Raw genomic sequence first — 15,916 nt, 5'->3', positions numbered from 1 at the left:
CGAGCTTTAAGACTACCATTGCATAAGGGATGGGAACATGCTGATATGGAGTACTCCCAGGAAAGGAAAATCACGGTAAGTATGATACAATTTTCCCTTTACCCTGGTCGTACTCCATATCAGCACTATCTGGGACATAGCAAGCTAATACCCAGTTGGGAGGGAAACTAGGCTCTGGCAGACTTCTGGATGGTACTGCAATAACTTTGCTGAACGTCATAGTAACCTATCCATTGTCATGCTAACAACTTCAGGAAAAGAACCTAGCAATGTATTGAAGACTTCTAATAGGATTGGCTGATCTCAAACCAAACCAGGAGAAAGAATGAACAGTGATACTAATGAAAGAAGATCCTGCTAGGACCCAGACCTACACAGAGAAACACACACAGTGAGTGTGACCCCAAACTGACTCTCTCATCGCCACTTGGTTAGAGGTGGACAGTGCCTGACACACCATAAGAACAAACTCCCAGAATTTCACAAAACTATTTAGAGACATACCATTTGACAGCTGTGAAATTCACCGCAAGTGGAAAATACCTGCTAAACCATAGCAGAGAATCCGGTCTCTATACATATCAGTATCTGGAACTAATGCAACATGAACATTACAAGGTAGAAGATATGCATCATGAAGGAAGTACTATAGGCAGAAACTATGTGAGCCCTATATGTGCTTATGCTGACCTCTTGACCGCTAGTAGCACTCTATCCCATAACAATCTTTAAAGGTTGCTCTCATGCCGAGGTCACATACTAGAATGATAACCCTCCACAAGAGTAACCTAATTCCAGGAATCTCAGGTACTGCAATGACAAAACAGTCCCTAATTTTTGGGCTATATGCTGTCCCTTTATGGGGACTAGCATAAAATGAGACAAGCAGGGCAACCCATGACAGAAGACATGAACGGCAATGCCACTACATATGATATACCCTGGACGGGAAGGCATACTCAGCCACCATGCCGCTAAACTAATATATAGCATAGGAACAGGAAGACAATCCCAGCCAATGTAGACAACTAGGTAGGAATAAGGAATGTCTTTCAAGTATGAGTTAAGGTTAGAGCTTCTAGACCTAACCAGTGTGTATGCCCTGTATCCGGACTAATTTGATCAAACCCCATGTTTCAAGCTTCCCAGCTGGAGGCACCCTCACCCAAGGGAGAATACTTCAGGGCAAGTAATTAACTGTTGCGCAGGCAATACTATGGGCCAGATAACTGGGCCCTAGGCAGGGAGATGTAGGTAGAACTTACCTCTAAAGACTGATGGCACAGTCCATAAATTGGAAAGCATAGGTCATCCCAAGCAGTGCGAATGTGACACATCCCTTGAGAGACAAGGTCATTCCCTGCCATATGCCCTGCAATCAGAACAGTGTATAACAGAAAACCCAAAGAGCAAACACGTGTCCTCTTGGGGGAACTAGGTATGGAATGGCAGCTACCCCAAAACATTTACTCACAGCATGTAATTGGAAGCCAGGTGAACCTTTATATATTCTCAAGCCCTGTAGAATGTATACAATATGCCTAAACAGCTGTAATCCCACAGCCAATTCAATGCAAGGGTTAGACCCTCCGAACCCAACAGAAGTGACAATGATAGTTTAGCAAGGTAATGCATAGTCTATTTAACGGCTGCTTGCTGGGCAAAAAACACCTAACCCCTGTCAACAAAAAACAGCTTCGAAAACAAGCGTTTAGCTGTGAAGCTATTCAAGGCAGAGAAGATACCCAGCAACATAATTAAGATGTAATGTACATGCCATCTTATTACCCTGCTTGAGCTACTGCGATCCCGCAGATGCCATGAGATTGGCTGCAACCTGCCAGCCTTTAGCTCCCAAGAGGCAATACCAACAAGTGTAATGGCACCTTTCAAAAAAGGCTAGTGTTATACACTAGCAATGCGGAGATTCATGAACACACTGATGGGTTTGCTTCAAACCGGTCATGGAGCCAGCCCCTATTTAACTATTTAATGTTTTCGGACTGACTTACCATGTAGATCAAACTCATGAGAGAGCCCTGTAGAACATGCAAGTCAGATGCTGTTCACCAAGTGTATATACTACTAAAGTGATGCCTCCCTGCAGCACAAAGGAACGCATGTTGCTGGGCTCTAGAATAACTGCAAACTCAGAGGAATGTTTGTTTTGCAGCATATTATGGATCATGGTTTATGCCAGGCTCAATAATTACTACAGGCGCAATGGCCCCACAGTTGAACTACAGCATGTGAGCATAACCCTTTTGGTTCAGCTGTAGTTATAACCGTAATGCATTCAGCTTGCATACCCACAGGGCCCAATGAAACCTGCAGCTTGGCCCATACATACTACCTGGTCTTAGAAGTACTGCAAAAAAGGCCTACAAAACCCAGAACTGGCAACAGCTTATGAAGCTTATCAATAATAGGACACAGTGAACCATGAATTGTGCTGCAGCTTTAGGCATGCTAATAGCACAGATAAAAGAAATGCTGGAGACAGTACTCTGTTTGGGCTGCAGATTCATAAACATGCACATTGCCCAGTACAGCAAACATTCAGTCAGCTAAAGCTGTAGGTATGCTTACTGCCCAAACTGGTACCAGACTCTGGTTGCTGCAGAAACTAATGAATATTATTTTGTACCCCGGCATTCGCAGTTTAAGCATGCATAATACAGGAACCATGAATTGTGCTGCAGCTTTAGGCATGCTAATAGCACAGATTTGGAAATGCTAGAGATGCACTCTGTTTGGGCTGCAGATTCATGAACATGCACATTGCCCAGTACAGCAAACAGTCAGCTAAAGCTTTAGGTATGCTTACTGCCCAATTGTTACCAGCCAATGGTTGCTGAAAAACTAATGAATATTATCTGGTACCCAGACATTTGCAGTTTAAGCATGCATAATACAGGGTTGCTGAAGAACTAATGAATATTATCTGGTACCCAGACATTTGCAGTTTAAGCATACATTAGAAAAGTGAAAAAAAAAATCTGCTGGTGATTATTGTACAGAGAAACATACAGCATAAGTATAGGAACACTTAATGGCAATGTGCCCATGCATAGCCTGAAAGAAAACTACCTGGCAATACACTATTAACACATATGCAGATAATGCTAATCACAAATCAATAATTGTGTTAGTTTACTGGTAGCAACACAAGCCTGGCCTGGGGACCCCAAAGCGTGGCCAATAATTGCTGCTAGCCGACAAGGTAGGATTACAGCCCTCTGCAGGGTGCTACAAAACACCATTAAGTGATCAGAATAAAGGGCTCTCGATTTCTATAATACTATAGCTCTCTAAGCCAATAGTTATGGCCTACCTTAGGCATCAAAAACTGGAAAGAGGTTCCTAAGGAGGACTGATTATAGGAAACCAGCAAACAATCAGTATACAGAACCTTACCTTCCCAGCCCATGGTGCTATACTCTGGGAACTCAGGACTGGAATGAGAGCCACAACACCTTTGGCTAATTACATAATTACCTTCAGCAGAGGTACTCTGGTTACACCCCTATTAGCCAGTAGGGTTATACTACAGACCCTTATACAGAGTTTTAAACATAATTAGCCAGGCTACTACTAGCGAGGCACCTGAACAATTTCAGCCCTAATACAGCAATACAATCTGGCTACAATCGTGATGGCAAAGTACTGGATCCATGTGCATACACTTAATTATACACAGCTAATGCAGATACAGATCTCAGAGGTACTTCAACTCTATAATGCCCCGACTACTATAAACACCTTCCACAGTAAGTGAAATATTAGTGCATTACCTGGTGTAGCAGCAGTAGCCATAACACAGAACTGGTGCAACTCTCTGGGAAGCTCAGCTGGAGTGTAGCTGATCACGTAATCACATTCACCTGAGGCTACTCAGGAATGCATCTAATTAGCCAGTTCTTAATAGTAACTACACTACAGTGCCCTAGCAACCATAACACAATGCGGGCAGCTGAAAGGAGTTGACACATTACCCCATGTATCAGCAAGTAGCCATAACACAGGACTGCTGCAATCTCTGGAAAGCTCAGGTAGAGTGTAGCTAGCACATAATCACATTCACCTGAGGCTACTCAGGAATGCATTTCATTAGGCAGTTCCCAAGGTTACTACATGGCTCTGCCCTAGCAACTGTAACACAATCCAGAGCAACTGAAAGGTTCAATGAATCACCCAATCTGTCTGCAAGTAACCATAATATTTGACTGGTTACATTCAGCTAAAGCTATCCAGGTATGTAGCAACTAGCAGGCAAACTAACCCATTTGTAGTACATAATGCAGCCCAATGTTTAAAGACAGTGGGGTGTCAGGCCCTTTTTTTTTTTTTTTTTTTTTTAAAACACCTCTTAATACAAAACCTTAGGAAAGACTTTGTGAGGGAGGCAGTAGGCTTTGAACTCTGGCTCTATTCAAAAAAAAACTCTCTCCACACAGTAGAACAAAAAGGAATATGGAGATCGCCAGACTCAGGCCACTAACTAAATGTTGAGTACTGCTAACTTCCACCTCCCTCGCCCATCCGCAAAAATATTAAGTGTGTCGGGCCACACACCATTGCCACCAGACACTCACGGCCTGGGAGGGCATACGGATGGGGGGACTAGCACTTGCCATTGGATGCCATTATGACAAACCAGAAAGGCACATGGGATCAAATATACCAAACAGCATTGTCCTACCTTATCAAGCAGAACAGAGCCGAAGATCCCAGGATATGAGGTAATGTGCAGGGGAAAAGATCTCATGGACCAAAAAACCCCAGTCCCTAGGTGCCATTTCCGGTCACCTAATGCTTTCCCAAGGCTAAAAAGCAAAAATGTTGCTTCCAATGGAGCAAGGAAAGCAGAAGGAAAAAAAGACGCCATAGAGGGGGTGGGGGTGGCTTTTAAAGCTTTGGGGAGGATCCTTCTGATGGGGCATGGGGGCGGGGATATCCCAGATAGTGCTGATATGGAGTACGACCAGGGAAAAGTGTTTTTCACCATTAATGATGGTGCCCCAAATCTGTGTATACTCATCATCTGTATAGGATGATTAATATTGTATGTATTATCTTTGTAGTTAAACTAAAAATCTACAGTTTGGAATTTTTTTTAGAAGGTATTAAGGCTTTATTATTATATTTTTTTTATATTTTTATAGGAGAAGCCATTGGCATGAACTTTCCAGTAAAAGTCCCTTACAGGAAAATTACAACTAACCCAGGATGTGTGGTAGTTGATGGAATGCCTCCTGGAGTTTCATTCAAAGCCCCCAGTTACCTTGAAATGAGTTCTATGCGTAGGATTCTGGATTCAGCTGAATTTATTAAGTTTACAGTTATAAGGTAAGTGTTATTTAACTGAAACGTAATTATAGATTTTTTTATAGATTTTAAAACCCACAGAGATCTTGTTATTAAGCCCACTGTTATTGCATATTCTCATAAGGGTGACTGCACACTGTTTTGTCACTCACCCTTTGCACCCTTTTCGCATACATTCCAAAATCTTTTATTAGTTAAAAAAAAAAGAAAGTTAGAAAAAATACGAAATTATCTTAAAATTGTTTAGTAAATGGACCCCTAAGTGTAAGTACTTATAAGTTCTGTGTGGCAGGAACCTACTTCCCATTCCTCACGCAGTGGTCAAAGTGTATAAAAAGGGCACAAACAGGGTGCTGTTGCTTGCATTACCCTCCAATCCCCTATCTGTCCCATGCCTTGCACGTTATTCATGCTCTTGCGTCTGTTTATGTCCTTGCACTTGCGTCCTCTTAGGGTCATTAATGACCTTATATGTCACTTCTGTATGGTTATACAGATTTCTTACTTACTATAATGCTTGTCCTCTCTTACAGCAGTGTGTATCCTAGTAGTGCTTTATAAATAGCGAAATAGTGGATTTTAGTAGGCTTCTAGTGTAAAAGCCTTGCAATGATGTATTTAATGCTACTTTATACTCCTTTTTTATAACAGGCCTTTTCCAGGGCTGGTTCTTAACAACCGTAAGTATGAAGAATTTATCAAAAATAATAATTTTTTTTTTTTTTTTTAAATTTCTTTAATCAGTGTATACATACTTGTCTGACATTATGTTAATTTGGTAAATTATTGAGCTGTATAAATGATTGAGTAAAACGTTTCTGATTGGCTTCCGGGGATCGAGTTTCAAGAAAATGCAGACTATTGCAGCATAAATTGAGGACATCAGGGCTGTACTGGTTTCTGGTGCTGCTGCTCAAGGCTTTTTCTTTTTTTTACTCATTTGTATAGCATGAATCATATTCTTTGCCAGTGATAAGCAGTCCCAGTCTTGATTATCCCATACTCTGCATCAGTCTAGTTATTTGCAACATTCTTTCAGAATTTGGACCAAATGCCATTTTGAGTCAGGAATTTTACCCCTCCCTTGCCCTATTTACCATGTAGACTTTTATGGGCCTTTGTCTAGGATGTAGGCGCTTGGTTGCCTATAGGGTAAAATCAAATTAAAACACAAAAAAAAACTTGGAAAAGCAATGGAAATGAAAAACAATCAAAACAAACTTCTGTGATCCGTGCATGTGCAATACAGCAGGGCCAGCTGTGCATGGGTGATTGCTGAGATAAGGGGTCAGGCTAAGGTCCGGTGCTGCCCTAAGCATTAGCACTTACAATAAAGTCTACTGTCATATGGGAATTACGGATTCCTTTGTATATTGCTGCTTTCTCATAGAATAATCATACTCCTGTCACAAAGAAATTTAGGTGTCATTAGGCTGAAGGTTACAGAACATGACCCGACATAACTATAAATATTTTTTTTTTTCATGTTTTTCATCCAGAAGAAAGTGAATCCGGACAGTCAGCAGAAAATGGTAAGAGGTTTATATGTGGCATATATTTTTTACATTACAAAGTGACAATCCTGCCCACCTGCAACACACTACAAAGCCACACACCACAAAATATTGCAAATTAAATAATTTTTTTTACCTGTGTCGCTCTAAGGTAAAGATTATAACAAAATACAGAAAACGGGTTATTTTCTTTTCTCAAAGGCATATACAGTGCCAGGCCAACAGGAAATGGCACCCAAGGCAAATCAAATGCAGTCATCTGCCCCCAAGTGCCCACCAATACAGCATCCTTTGTACGTCATCTCTCCCCCCCTTTCCCCATGCCATACTCTACTAATGACCCGCTGAACTTTTTCAGAGTTACAGAAGGGCTGGAAGTAGAGGTGGGCAGGCAGAAGAGGTATGTACCCAGTAACCCCCCCACATACACACACAGTTGCTCCATAGTCACGTGCCTTTTCTGTCTGTCCCTGTTTCTGGCCCCGGCCATGTAATTCTGAAAATGTTGGCCTACAGACTCTTGCAACTGAACTATAATTAAATGTTTAGTGAGCCCCTGCTAATATACATATCTATTATCAGTGGGCTTTCCTAAGCCAGTGGCACACTGCACAAATAAGCTCCCAAATCCTGCCAAGGAGCTTGTTGTAAGTTTAATACATTTGCAACTCACAACTGTTTTGGCACAAAAACTCTCAAATACATATTTTCTATCCAAAATCCTGCTTTAGCTGGTGACAACTGGTTTTTATTAAAACTAAAAACTGCTGCTTTTACTTATTGATTCAGTCCCACACCACCACCCCTTTATTCGTTATACTCTTCGAGTATACATCCTACGTGCTGTGAACTTTAAGGTCTTACGTATTTATTTCATTGACTTTAAGTTTGTGTGTGTATATATATATATATATACAGTGGTGTGAAAAACTATTTGCCCCTTCCTGATTTCTTATTCTTTTGCATGTTTGTCACACAAAATGTTTCTGATCATCAAACACATTTAACTATTAGTCAAAGATAACACAAGTAAACACAAAATGCAGTTTTTAAATGAGGGTTTTTATTATTTAGGGAGAAAAAAAATCCAAACCTACATGGCCCTGTGTGAAAAAGTAATTGCCCCCTGAACCTAATAACTGGTCGGGCCACCCTAAGCAGCAATAACTTCAATCAAGCGTTTGCGATAACTTGCAATGAGTCTTTTACAGCGCTCTGGAGGAATTTTGGCCCACTCATCTTTGCAGAATTGTTGTAATTCAGCTTTATTTGAGGGTTTTCTAGCATGAACCGCCTTTTTAAGGTCATGCCACAACATCTCAATAGGATTCAGGTCAGGACTTTGACTAGGCCACTCCAAAGTCTTCATTTTGTTTTTCTTCAGCCATTCAGAGGTGGATTTGCTGGTGTGTTTTGGGTCATTGTCCTGCTGCAGCACCCAAGATCGCTTCAGCTTGAGTTGACGAACAGATGGCCGGACATTCTCCTTCAGGATTTTTTGGTAGACAGTAGAATTCATGGTTCCATCTATCACAGCAAGCCTTCCAGGTCCTAAAGCAGCAAAACAACCCCAGACCATCACACTACCGCCACCATATTTTACTGTTGGTATGATGTTCTTTTTCTGAAATGCTGTGTTACTTTTACGCCAGATGTAACGGGACACGCACCTTCCAAAAAGTTCAACTTTTGTCTCGTCGGTCCACAAGATATTTTCCCAAAAGTCTTGGCAATCATTGAGATGTTTTTTAGCAAAATTGAGACGAGCCATAATATTCTTTTTGCTTAAAAGTGGTTTGCGCCTTGGAAATCTGCCATGCAGGCCGTTTTTGCCCAGTCTCTTTCTTATGGTGGAGTCGTGAACACTGACCTTAATTGAGGCAAGTGAGGCCTGCAGTTCTTTAGATGTTGTCCTGGGGTCTTTTGTGGCCTCTCGGATGAGTTGTCTCTGCGCTCTTGGGGTAATTTTGGTCGGCCGGCCACTCCTGGGAAGGTTCACCACTGTTCCATGTTTTTGCCATTTGTGGATAATGGCTCTCACTGTGGTTCGCTGGAGTCCCAAAGCTTTAGAAATGGCTTTATAACCTTTACCAGACTGATAGATCTCAATTACTTTTGTTCTCATTTGTTCCTGAATTTCTTTGGATCTTGGCATGATGTCTAGCTTTTGAGGTGCTTTTGGTCTACTTCTCTGTGTCAGGTAGCTCCTATTTAAGTGATTTCTTGATTGAAACAGGTGTGGCAGTAATCAGGCCTGGGGGTGACTACAGAAATTGATATTGAAATTGAAAATTGAAATTGATAAACCACAGTTAAGTTATTTTTAACAAGGGGGGCAATCACTTTTTCACACAGGGCCATGTAGATTGAGTTTTTTTTCTCCCTTAATAACGTAAACCTTCATTTAAAAACTGCATTTTGTGTTCAATTATGTTATCTTTGACTAACAGTTAACGGTTTTTGATGAGCAGAAACATTTAAGTATGACAAACATGCAAAAGAATAAGAAATCAGGAAGGGGGCAAATAGTTTTTCACACCACTGTATAATCTCCAAAAAAAGACCAGCAACACCGAGTTTATTTAAAAAAAAAAAAAAGCTGTTCATGTGTTTTTAATACATGGTTGATTTTTTTTTTTAAATAAACTCCGTGTTGCTGGTCTTTTTTTGGATATTTGAATGATTTACCTTGCACCCCAGGCAAAAACTGAAGCATATATATAAATTATTAATATTGTATATTAATAAGCATTCTTGTCAGATATATATTTTCTGTTTTTACAAAAAAGCTGACAGAAGTCAAACAGATGAAGCTGCAGAAGAAGGTAATTTTTTTGTTTATAAATATTTACTTCAAATATAAAAATGTGTATTTATAAAACATTATCTTGTGTATCTTATTAAACAAAGTGGTGAAAAACATTGATGGTATAACTCGTATGTATGGGGCCCCACTGCAAAAGGTCATGGTTTTTTTTTTGTTTTTTTTTTCTATAAACATTTGGAAGATTTCTTCTCATAGGTATATTGGTCAAACTAAGATCGCTATTGTTGTAGGCTAATCAATAATACACACAGGTGTCCAGTAAAAATCAAATGTTATATTGTATGTATATTTTTTAATTATATAGTGCTACTTATGTATGTATGTAGTGCTGTACAGCAGAACAATATATTAATAAACGGGGTGATTACAATAATATATAGCTACAAAGTACAATACTGATTGCAAATAAAGTAAAATTGCAGTTGCATTAAAGTTTCCACAGAGCTAAGTGTCAAAGACAAGAGGATGGAGTTCCCTGCCTCGTAGAGCTCACAATCTAAATAGGGGGTTGTAACTTACAGACACTAATGGGGGTCTATTTAGGTCTGACACTAGTGGATGACACTGCTTAGCCTCTCAACAGCTGCTCAGAGCTCACTGAGCAAATGCACTGTCCCAGACAGTTCTAACAGAATCCAAGATGAGCAGCTCCTGTGACAACTGTAAAAACCTATGTCATTACTACTATAGAGATGCTGAAACTTCTGTATAGTGCAGTCAGTTTAGTATATAAATTATAGCATTTCTAGCCATATTCATTTTTAGGGTTTAATTCTGGTTTAACTTTAGTTAAGAATCTGTATTTTAGGGTTGCTCATAGTTAAGTTATTAGAAGTATGGACTTTTCTCAGTCTCATGCTGATTGTGTCCAGCACAGAAATTTGCCAGTGTTTTTATAACTGGCACCTGTTTATTTACCAGCACCATGCGCTACATTTTTTATACTGTCCCTGTTCTTCACTCCCTTCCCTCTCCTTTTCTTTAGGCTGTCCCTGTTTAATTTTTTCCTTGGGTTGCTCTGTGTATATAAATGTATTCTATTTAGATCTCTTGCAGCAGTTCTGTTCTGAGGTCACCTTCATTAATGAGGTGTCTGTTTTACCAGAGGGCTTTTTTGATTCATTAATTTTATTAAGTGCTATGTACACTCATTGCTTGTATCTACCTATCTATATGCCCACATACAGTAAAGAAAACTAGTGATAAAAATTATGTTCCTAGGATCAAAAGACACACAAGACTTAAGTCTTATAAAACAAGAACCAGATCCCACGTGGTAACCATCAGTAAGCATCCGGTAAGCACTTTTCTTGGTCAGTTTTTGCTTATCTTGTATATATTCATTTTTGGACCATTTTCCTGGAGTTATAGTATTACTTTCAAGCTGGCAGCTCTATAGAAAGAAAGCCATTGAATACACATTTTGTATTACATCATGGCTACTGAGCATGTTAAATATTCCAGTAAAGATTACAACTCTAGAAAGTAGCCTAGGTCAGTGTAATTTTTATTGAAGCCATGCACCACCCAGGACTAGTTATTTGACTCATTTGGGATGCCTGGAACATCATCACACAAAGTATTTTAACCTTTACTTCTCCTTTAACGCTGCTTTTATAAATATGCCTCTAAGTCTTTTTTTTTTTCTGTCTTGCAGCTAAAAACATGATTGTGGAGAGGAACCCCTGGAATGTGTAATATAACTGAAAAAAACAAAGTGCTTTCAAAAAGGACCATTTCATCATCTTCTATATTTTTTTTTATTTAGATAGAAATGATGTACATTTTTTCTCTGCAGGTCTTTGAAATGGATAATAAAGGACTGTGGTGAAATAAAGTTCACCATCTGGATGGGAAAGTTTCATTTGCTGGCTAAAAATCATCACTATCATCATCTGTTTATAATAGCACCTTTTCAGTTGTTCTATGTTTTTTTCTTTGTATGGCTCACGATGAAGAAAATCTTCCAAGGAAGCCTTGATAGTGGGAGACAGACATATAAACTGCTGGTGTAGTGCTCACCTGGTTTTCAAATAGACTATTTTTCCTAAGTGTGGTTTATGACCATTTTTCCCATTTAGAACACTGCATGTCTTTTCTTCCATGACTTGGAAATGATCCCAACATTTATGCAGTTTGAGTTTCAGTCCAGAATGCATTGAATGGCCTTTGAGATAAAAAAATATCTGATCCAGAAACATGAAAGACTGTTTGCCTTCATCGCTGGGAATCTACTCGGCTCTATCTCTCTTGTCCTACACTACATACCAATAAACTGGCTGTTTTTTTAATTGTCATTTGTTCTTTACTAAGATATAATAATGCAGGTATCAATTTATAAAGAATTATTATCCATAATTCTTAAAACCTGGGGTTTTTGCAGAAAAGTGGCTTTATGTAATTTTGATTGGGGTTGGGAAAGCAACATGTTGCTCACGAGCCACTGGTTGGGGATCACTGCCTTAGGCCATGATGATTGTTTTGCCACAACTGGGATTTGTGCAGCTTAGTTACCATAAAATTAAGGTACTGCTTTATTATTACAGAGAAAAGAAAAACTAAAAAGAAAAAAAAGATTACTTTTTGCTTAAAAAGGATTCTCTGGCTTCAGGCTGCATTTATGGGAGAACGTAACGAGTAAGAGAGGCAAAATAGCTAAAGCAACAATCCCCCAACCTAGTAACACATTAAAAATAACTAGGAGAACTATCCAGGACCAATATAAATGCACTTGATGCCTATAACCATTTTGCAGTATCATATAGCACTTTGCAATTGTACCATCATTTTTTACTTTGCAACTGCACATATGTGCTGCTGCTGTTTTAATTTGGGGTTTCTGTATGTTTATATACTGTTTAGGTATATGGTGGCATACTTGTTCTTGGCTTCATTCATTGATCATTTCCAGGAAGCAGGTGGCCTGTGGATGGCACTTTGTTTTTTTGAACTACTGCATTTGCAGCTCCAATGAGGAATACATGCCTCTGTACACAGAAGGTGCAATAGAAAGTAGTTACTTCCAGTACCCAGTGAAGTGTCAGCAGGTCCAGGCTGAGATTCAAAATAGGTCCTGTAATTTCAAGTACAAGTATGGGGCCTGTTGTCCAGAATGCTCGAGACCTGGGGTTTTCCAGATAAGGGTTCTTTCCGTAATTTGGGTCTCCATACCGTAAGTCTGCTAAAAATCATTTAAACATTAAATAAACCCAATAGAATTGGTCTGCCTTCCATAAGGATTCATTGTATCTTAGTTGGGATCAAGTATAAGGTACTGTTTTATAATTACAAAGAAAAAGTAAATCATTTTAAAAAATTTGAATTATTTGCTTATAATGGAGTATATGGGAGATGGCCTTTCTTTAATTTGGAACTTTCAGGATAACTGATCCCATACCTGTACAAAGAGGCCCAAACAGCTCCCCCACAGGTCCAGTAAACAGGCACTGTCTATGACATCTTTCATACAGCAGCCCCTCTGGCATTTGCTGAAATCTAAATTGGTCTGGGTGTCAGAATTATTTGTTAGGGCTTCTCTAGCTTCTAAAAATAAAGACATTCTAGCGGGACACAGTGCAAGCCTCAGGACACTAGCTCCTTACTTGCCACAAAAGATAATTTTTAAAACTGTTTTTTTGCCAAAAAAAGCATGTAATTGTAAGCAATGTATTACATTAATACAATATTCTAGTGGTTTTAAAGTAATTTGTAAATGTAATAGTAGTTAAAAGTAGAATTTGCTTGTCTGTTTTTAATTTCTGCACTGCTGCAGCACAAAAGCCACCCGATTAACAGACCATGGGGATTAAAAACGTCTAAACAAATAATGCTTTAACCAGGGAAAATGTAAAATAGATATCTATGAAGATTCTCATTTATCCAGCTCATCATACACAGTATCCAGTAGAATGAAGTCTAAAGCAACTGGACTTTTTGTGTTTTCTTGAAAATATTTCACCACTCATCCAAACAGCTTCTTCACTTCAAATGACTGGTAGGCAATTCCACAGAATGTAAACTCCTAAGGATAGTATAGTCACAGGCATTCAATCACAATGGTTCCATTAAATTTATTCTATTAGGTGGTGGCTGAAACTCGCAGGTGTGTGAAAGTGTGATCCAGTCACAATGGTACCATGATTTTTATTATTGAGGCAGGTGTTGATCTTTCAGGGCTCTGATACACGGGGAGATTAGTCACCCGCGACAAATCTCCCTTGTTGCAGGCGACTAATCTCCCCAATATGACATCCCTCCGGCGAAAATGTAAATCACCAGTGGGATGGCATACGCGGCGGCGCCCTGATCCATTATCAAACTGTTGTGACAAAGGAGTAATAATAACTGAATGGCCACCTTCTCCACTCCTTCCCTGAATCGGCTTAAGCTCTTTAAGACCTCCACATGGTGCTGCCAAGATGGAGTCTTGGCTCTCTATTGCTCCTCTACTCTCCTAACAATTATTTGCTACAGTTGTCCAATAGGGCTGTGCTTCCCAGTATACCCTGCCTGTCACAGTCACAAGACTTATGTTGGCTCTAGGCTGGGACCCTGTTTCTCTCCCTTGTAATGGTGTTTACCCCTTATTCTAAATATATATTCATTGTTTATATTCTGTGACATGCTGAATGCCTGTACACGCAATTTTGGGGGAATTAGCATTGGTAGGCAGGCAGGCATGCAGAGGATCTGGAGCATAGAGACAGGGACACCAAGTCTTTAGGCAAAACTCAGCTTTATTAAGGGCCCATTCTTCCCAACCGAAACATAAAGACATAAGTTCATAAACAGTTCAGTGTTATGATATGGCCCTCCTTCAGGGTTCTCACCTTCCAGGGTTGGTCCCACACTCTGGAACACTCAGGCTTCACAGTAAGCCTTGCTGAGCCCTCTCAGCACTCAACCATTTGGTCAGAATTCCCTCTGCTCCCTGGCAGTGGCAGGAGGCACCCCCAGCTCCTCTGGGAGTTCCTGACACAGGCAGCCCTCCTGCTCTGAGAGTGACCTTCACTCAGTCAGCATTCAATTCCAACTCCAACCCCCTGTGTAAATCATACAGCCCTTTTATTGGCTGCTCACCTGCAGCCTAATCAGGCAGCTCCCTACAGCTGGCCAAAACAAACCTTAATGGGAGATTTCCTCCAACACAGCATTACCTGCTGTAAAATCAGGTATTTTACCTTGGGCCATTTGTATCACACCTTAAACACTGGTAGAAATACACCAAATAATGACCTTTCCCATTGCATCTCTCACAATTCCTACAATTTTTATTGATATATACAATCAGGACCCGCATTCTTAAAATATATCTGACACTTACTGCCAAGCAAATCCTATAGTAACAGATATGTTTGTGTTTCCTAGTCAGTTGCATGTGATAAATGAAGTCATCACTTGAGTGATGCTGTTAGCCACTGGGAGGGTGGGATACTATTTTTGTATATATACAGTGCACATCATTCACACCCACTAACAGGGAAGTAGGATGTTGAGTGTTTTTGAACGTCTAACATAGGTTACAAACTGCAACCCATAGTCAATCAAAGCTTGCACACTAGTGTTAACTCTATTAAATTACTTTCTATTTATCGTAAAAGGTAAAATAGATGATTTTTATTTTGTAGACAATTTATATATACCTCAAAAAGCACTGTTACCGCACTCATCCATAGTGTGAATCCCGGTGCTCTGCAACTTCAGGACGCCGTCACATCCCTTCACCATAGATAAACTTGAAACAGATGCGGCACTCGGATTATTTGCAAAAAAAAGTGTATTAAAAGAATCACATCACATATGCGACGTTTCAGACAAAGTACATGCCCTTTATCAAGCCTGTAATAATGTGACCCACTCAGTGAGTCACATTTAAAGGGATACACAGGAAATGACATCATGGAATAAACATTACCATAGCAATCATTCTTAAATCATGAATAATGCAGTACCCTCACAAGGCATTAGTCAGCAAATAACAATAGAGTATTTATAAATTACAGAAAGAGAAACAGATCATAATCCCTATTTAATCCCGCTAGGGATAGCGATTGTAACTTATTGATCCACCACACCTCCCTTTGTTTCAGCCTGAGTTCTCTATCACCCCCTCTTTTTAAAGGAGGTATAGATTCCAGTACCATAAACCTAAGCTGTTCGGACGTGTGACCCTTCTCACAAAAATGTTTAGAGACCGGTAATGTAGTATTTCCTAAGTTAATAGCTGACCGATGTTGTGAAATACGTG

The 15,916-nt window shown here is 39.7% G+C and overlaps 1 protein-coding gene and 1 long non-coding RNA gene across 6 annotated transcripts in view; both read left to right on the top strand.

The window, feature by feature from the left end:
• The window catches only part of gtf2i (general transcription factor IIi), a 60,246-nt gene extending 48,286 nt beyond the window's left edge, over nt 1-11,960 (top strand). For 4 of the 5 annotated variants that reach the window (XM_031896979.1, XM_031896976.1, XM_031896975.1 and 1 more), the window contains 6 exons: nt 5,166-5,349; nt 5,980-6,008; nt 6,828-6,860; nt 9,632-9,667; nt 10,891-10,966; nt 11,327-11,960. In XM_031896979.1, coding sequence (XP_031752839.1) covers nt 5,166-5,349; nt 5,980-6,008; nt 6,828-6,860; nt 9,632-9,667; nt 10,891-10,949 — 341 coding nt within the window. In that variant the 3' untranslated portion in view covers nt 10,950-10,966; nt 11,327-11,960. The remainder of the gene's footprint in view (nt 1-5,165; nt 5,350-5,979; nt 6,009-6,827; nt 6,861-9,631; nt 9,668-10,890; nt 10,967-11,326) is intronic. The other variant, XM_031896977.1, reaches the window with a different exon arrangement.
• LOC116408859 lies at nt 118-4,880 on the top strand. The gene is made up of 2 exons (XR_004221341.1): nt 118-391; nt 4,458-4,880. It is a non-coding gene; the product is annotated as an uncharacterized LOC116408859 (long non-coding RNA).
• Nucleotides 11,961-15,916: the final 3,956 nt, after the last annotated feature.

This window comes from Xenopus tropicalis, chromosome 2 (genome assembly GCF_000004195.4).
Source record: "Xenopus tropicalis strain Nigerian chromosome 2, UCB_Xtro_10.0, whole genome shotgun sequence".
Taxonomy (NCBI): domain Eukaryota; kingdom Metazoa; phylum Chordata; class Amphibia; order Anura; family Pipidae; genus Xenopus; species Xenopus tropicalis.
The sequence above is the reverse complement of the archived record's forward strand: the minus strand, read 5'-3'. Positions and strand labels throughout refer to the sequence as shown.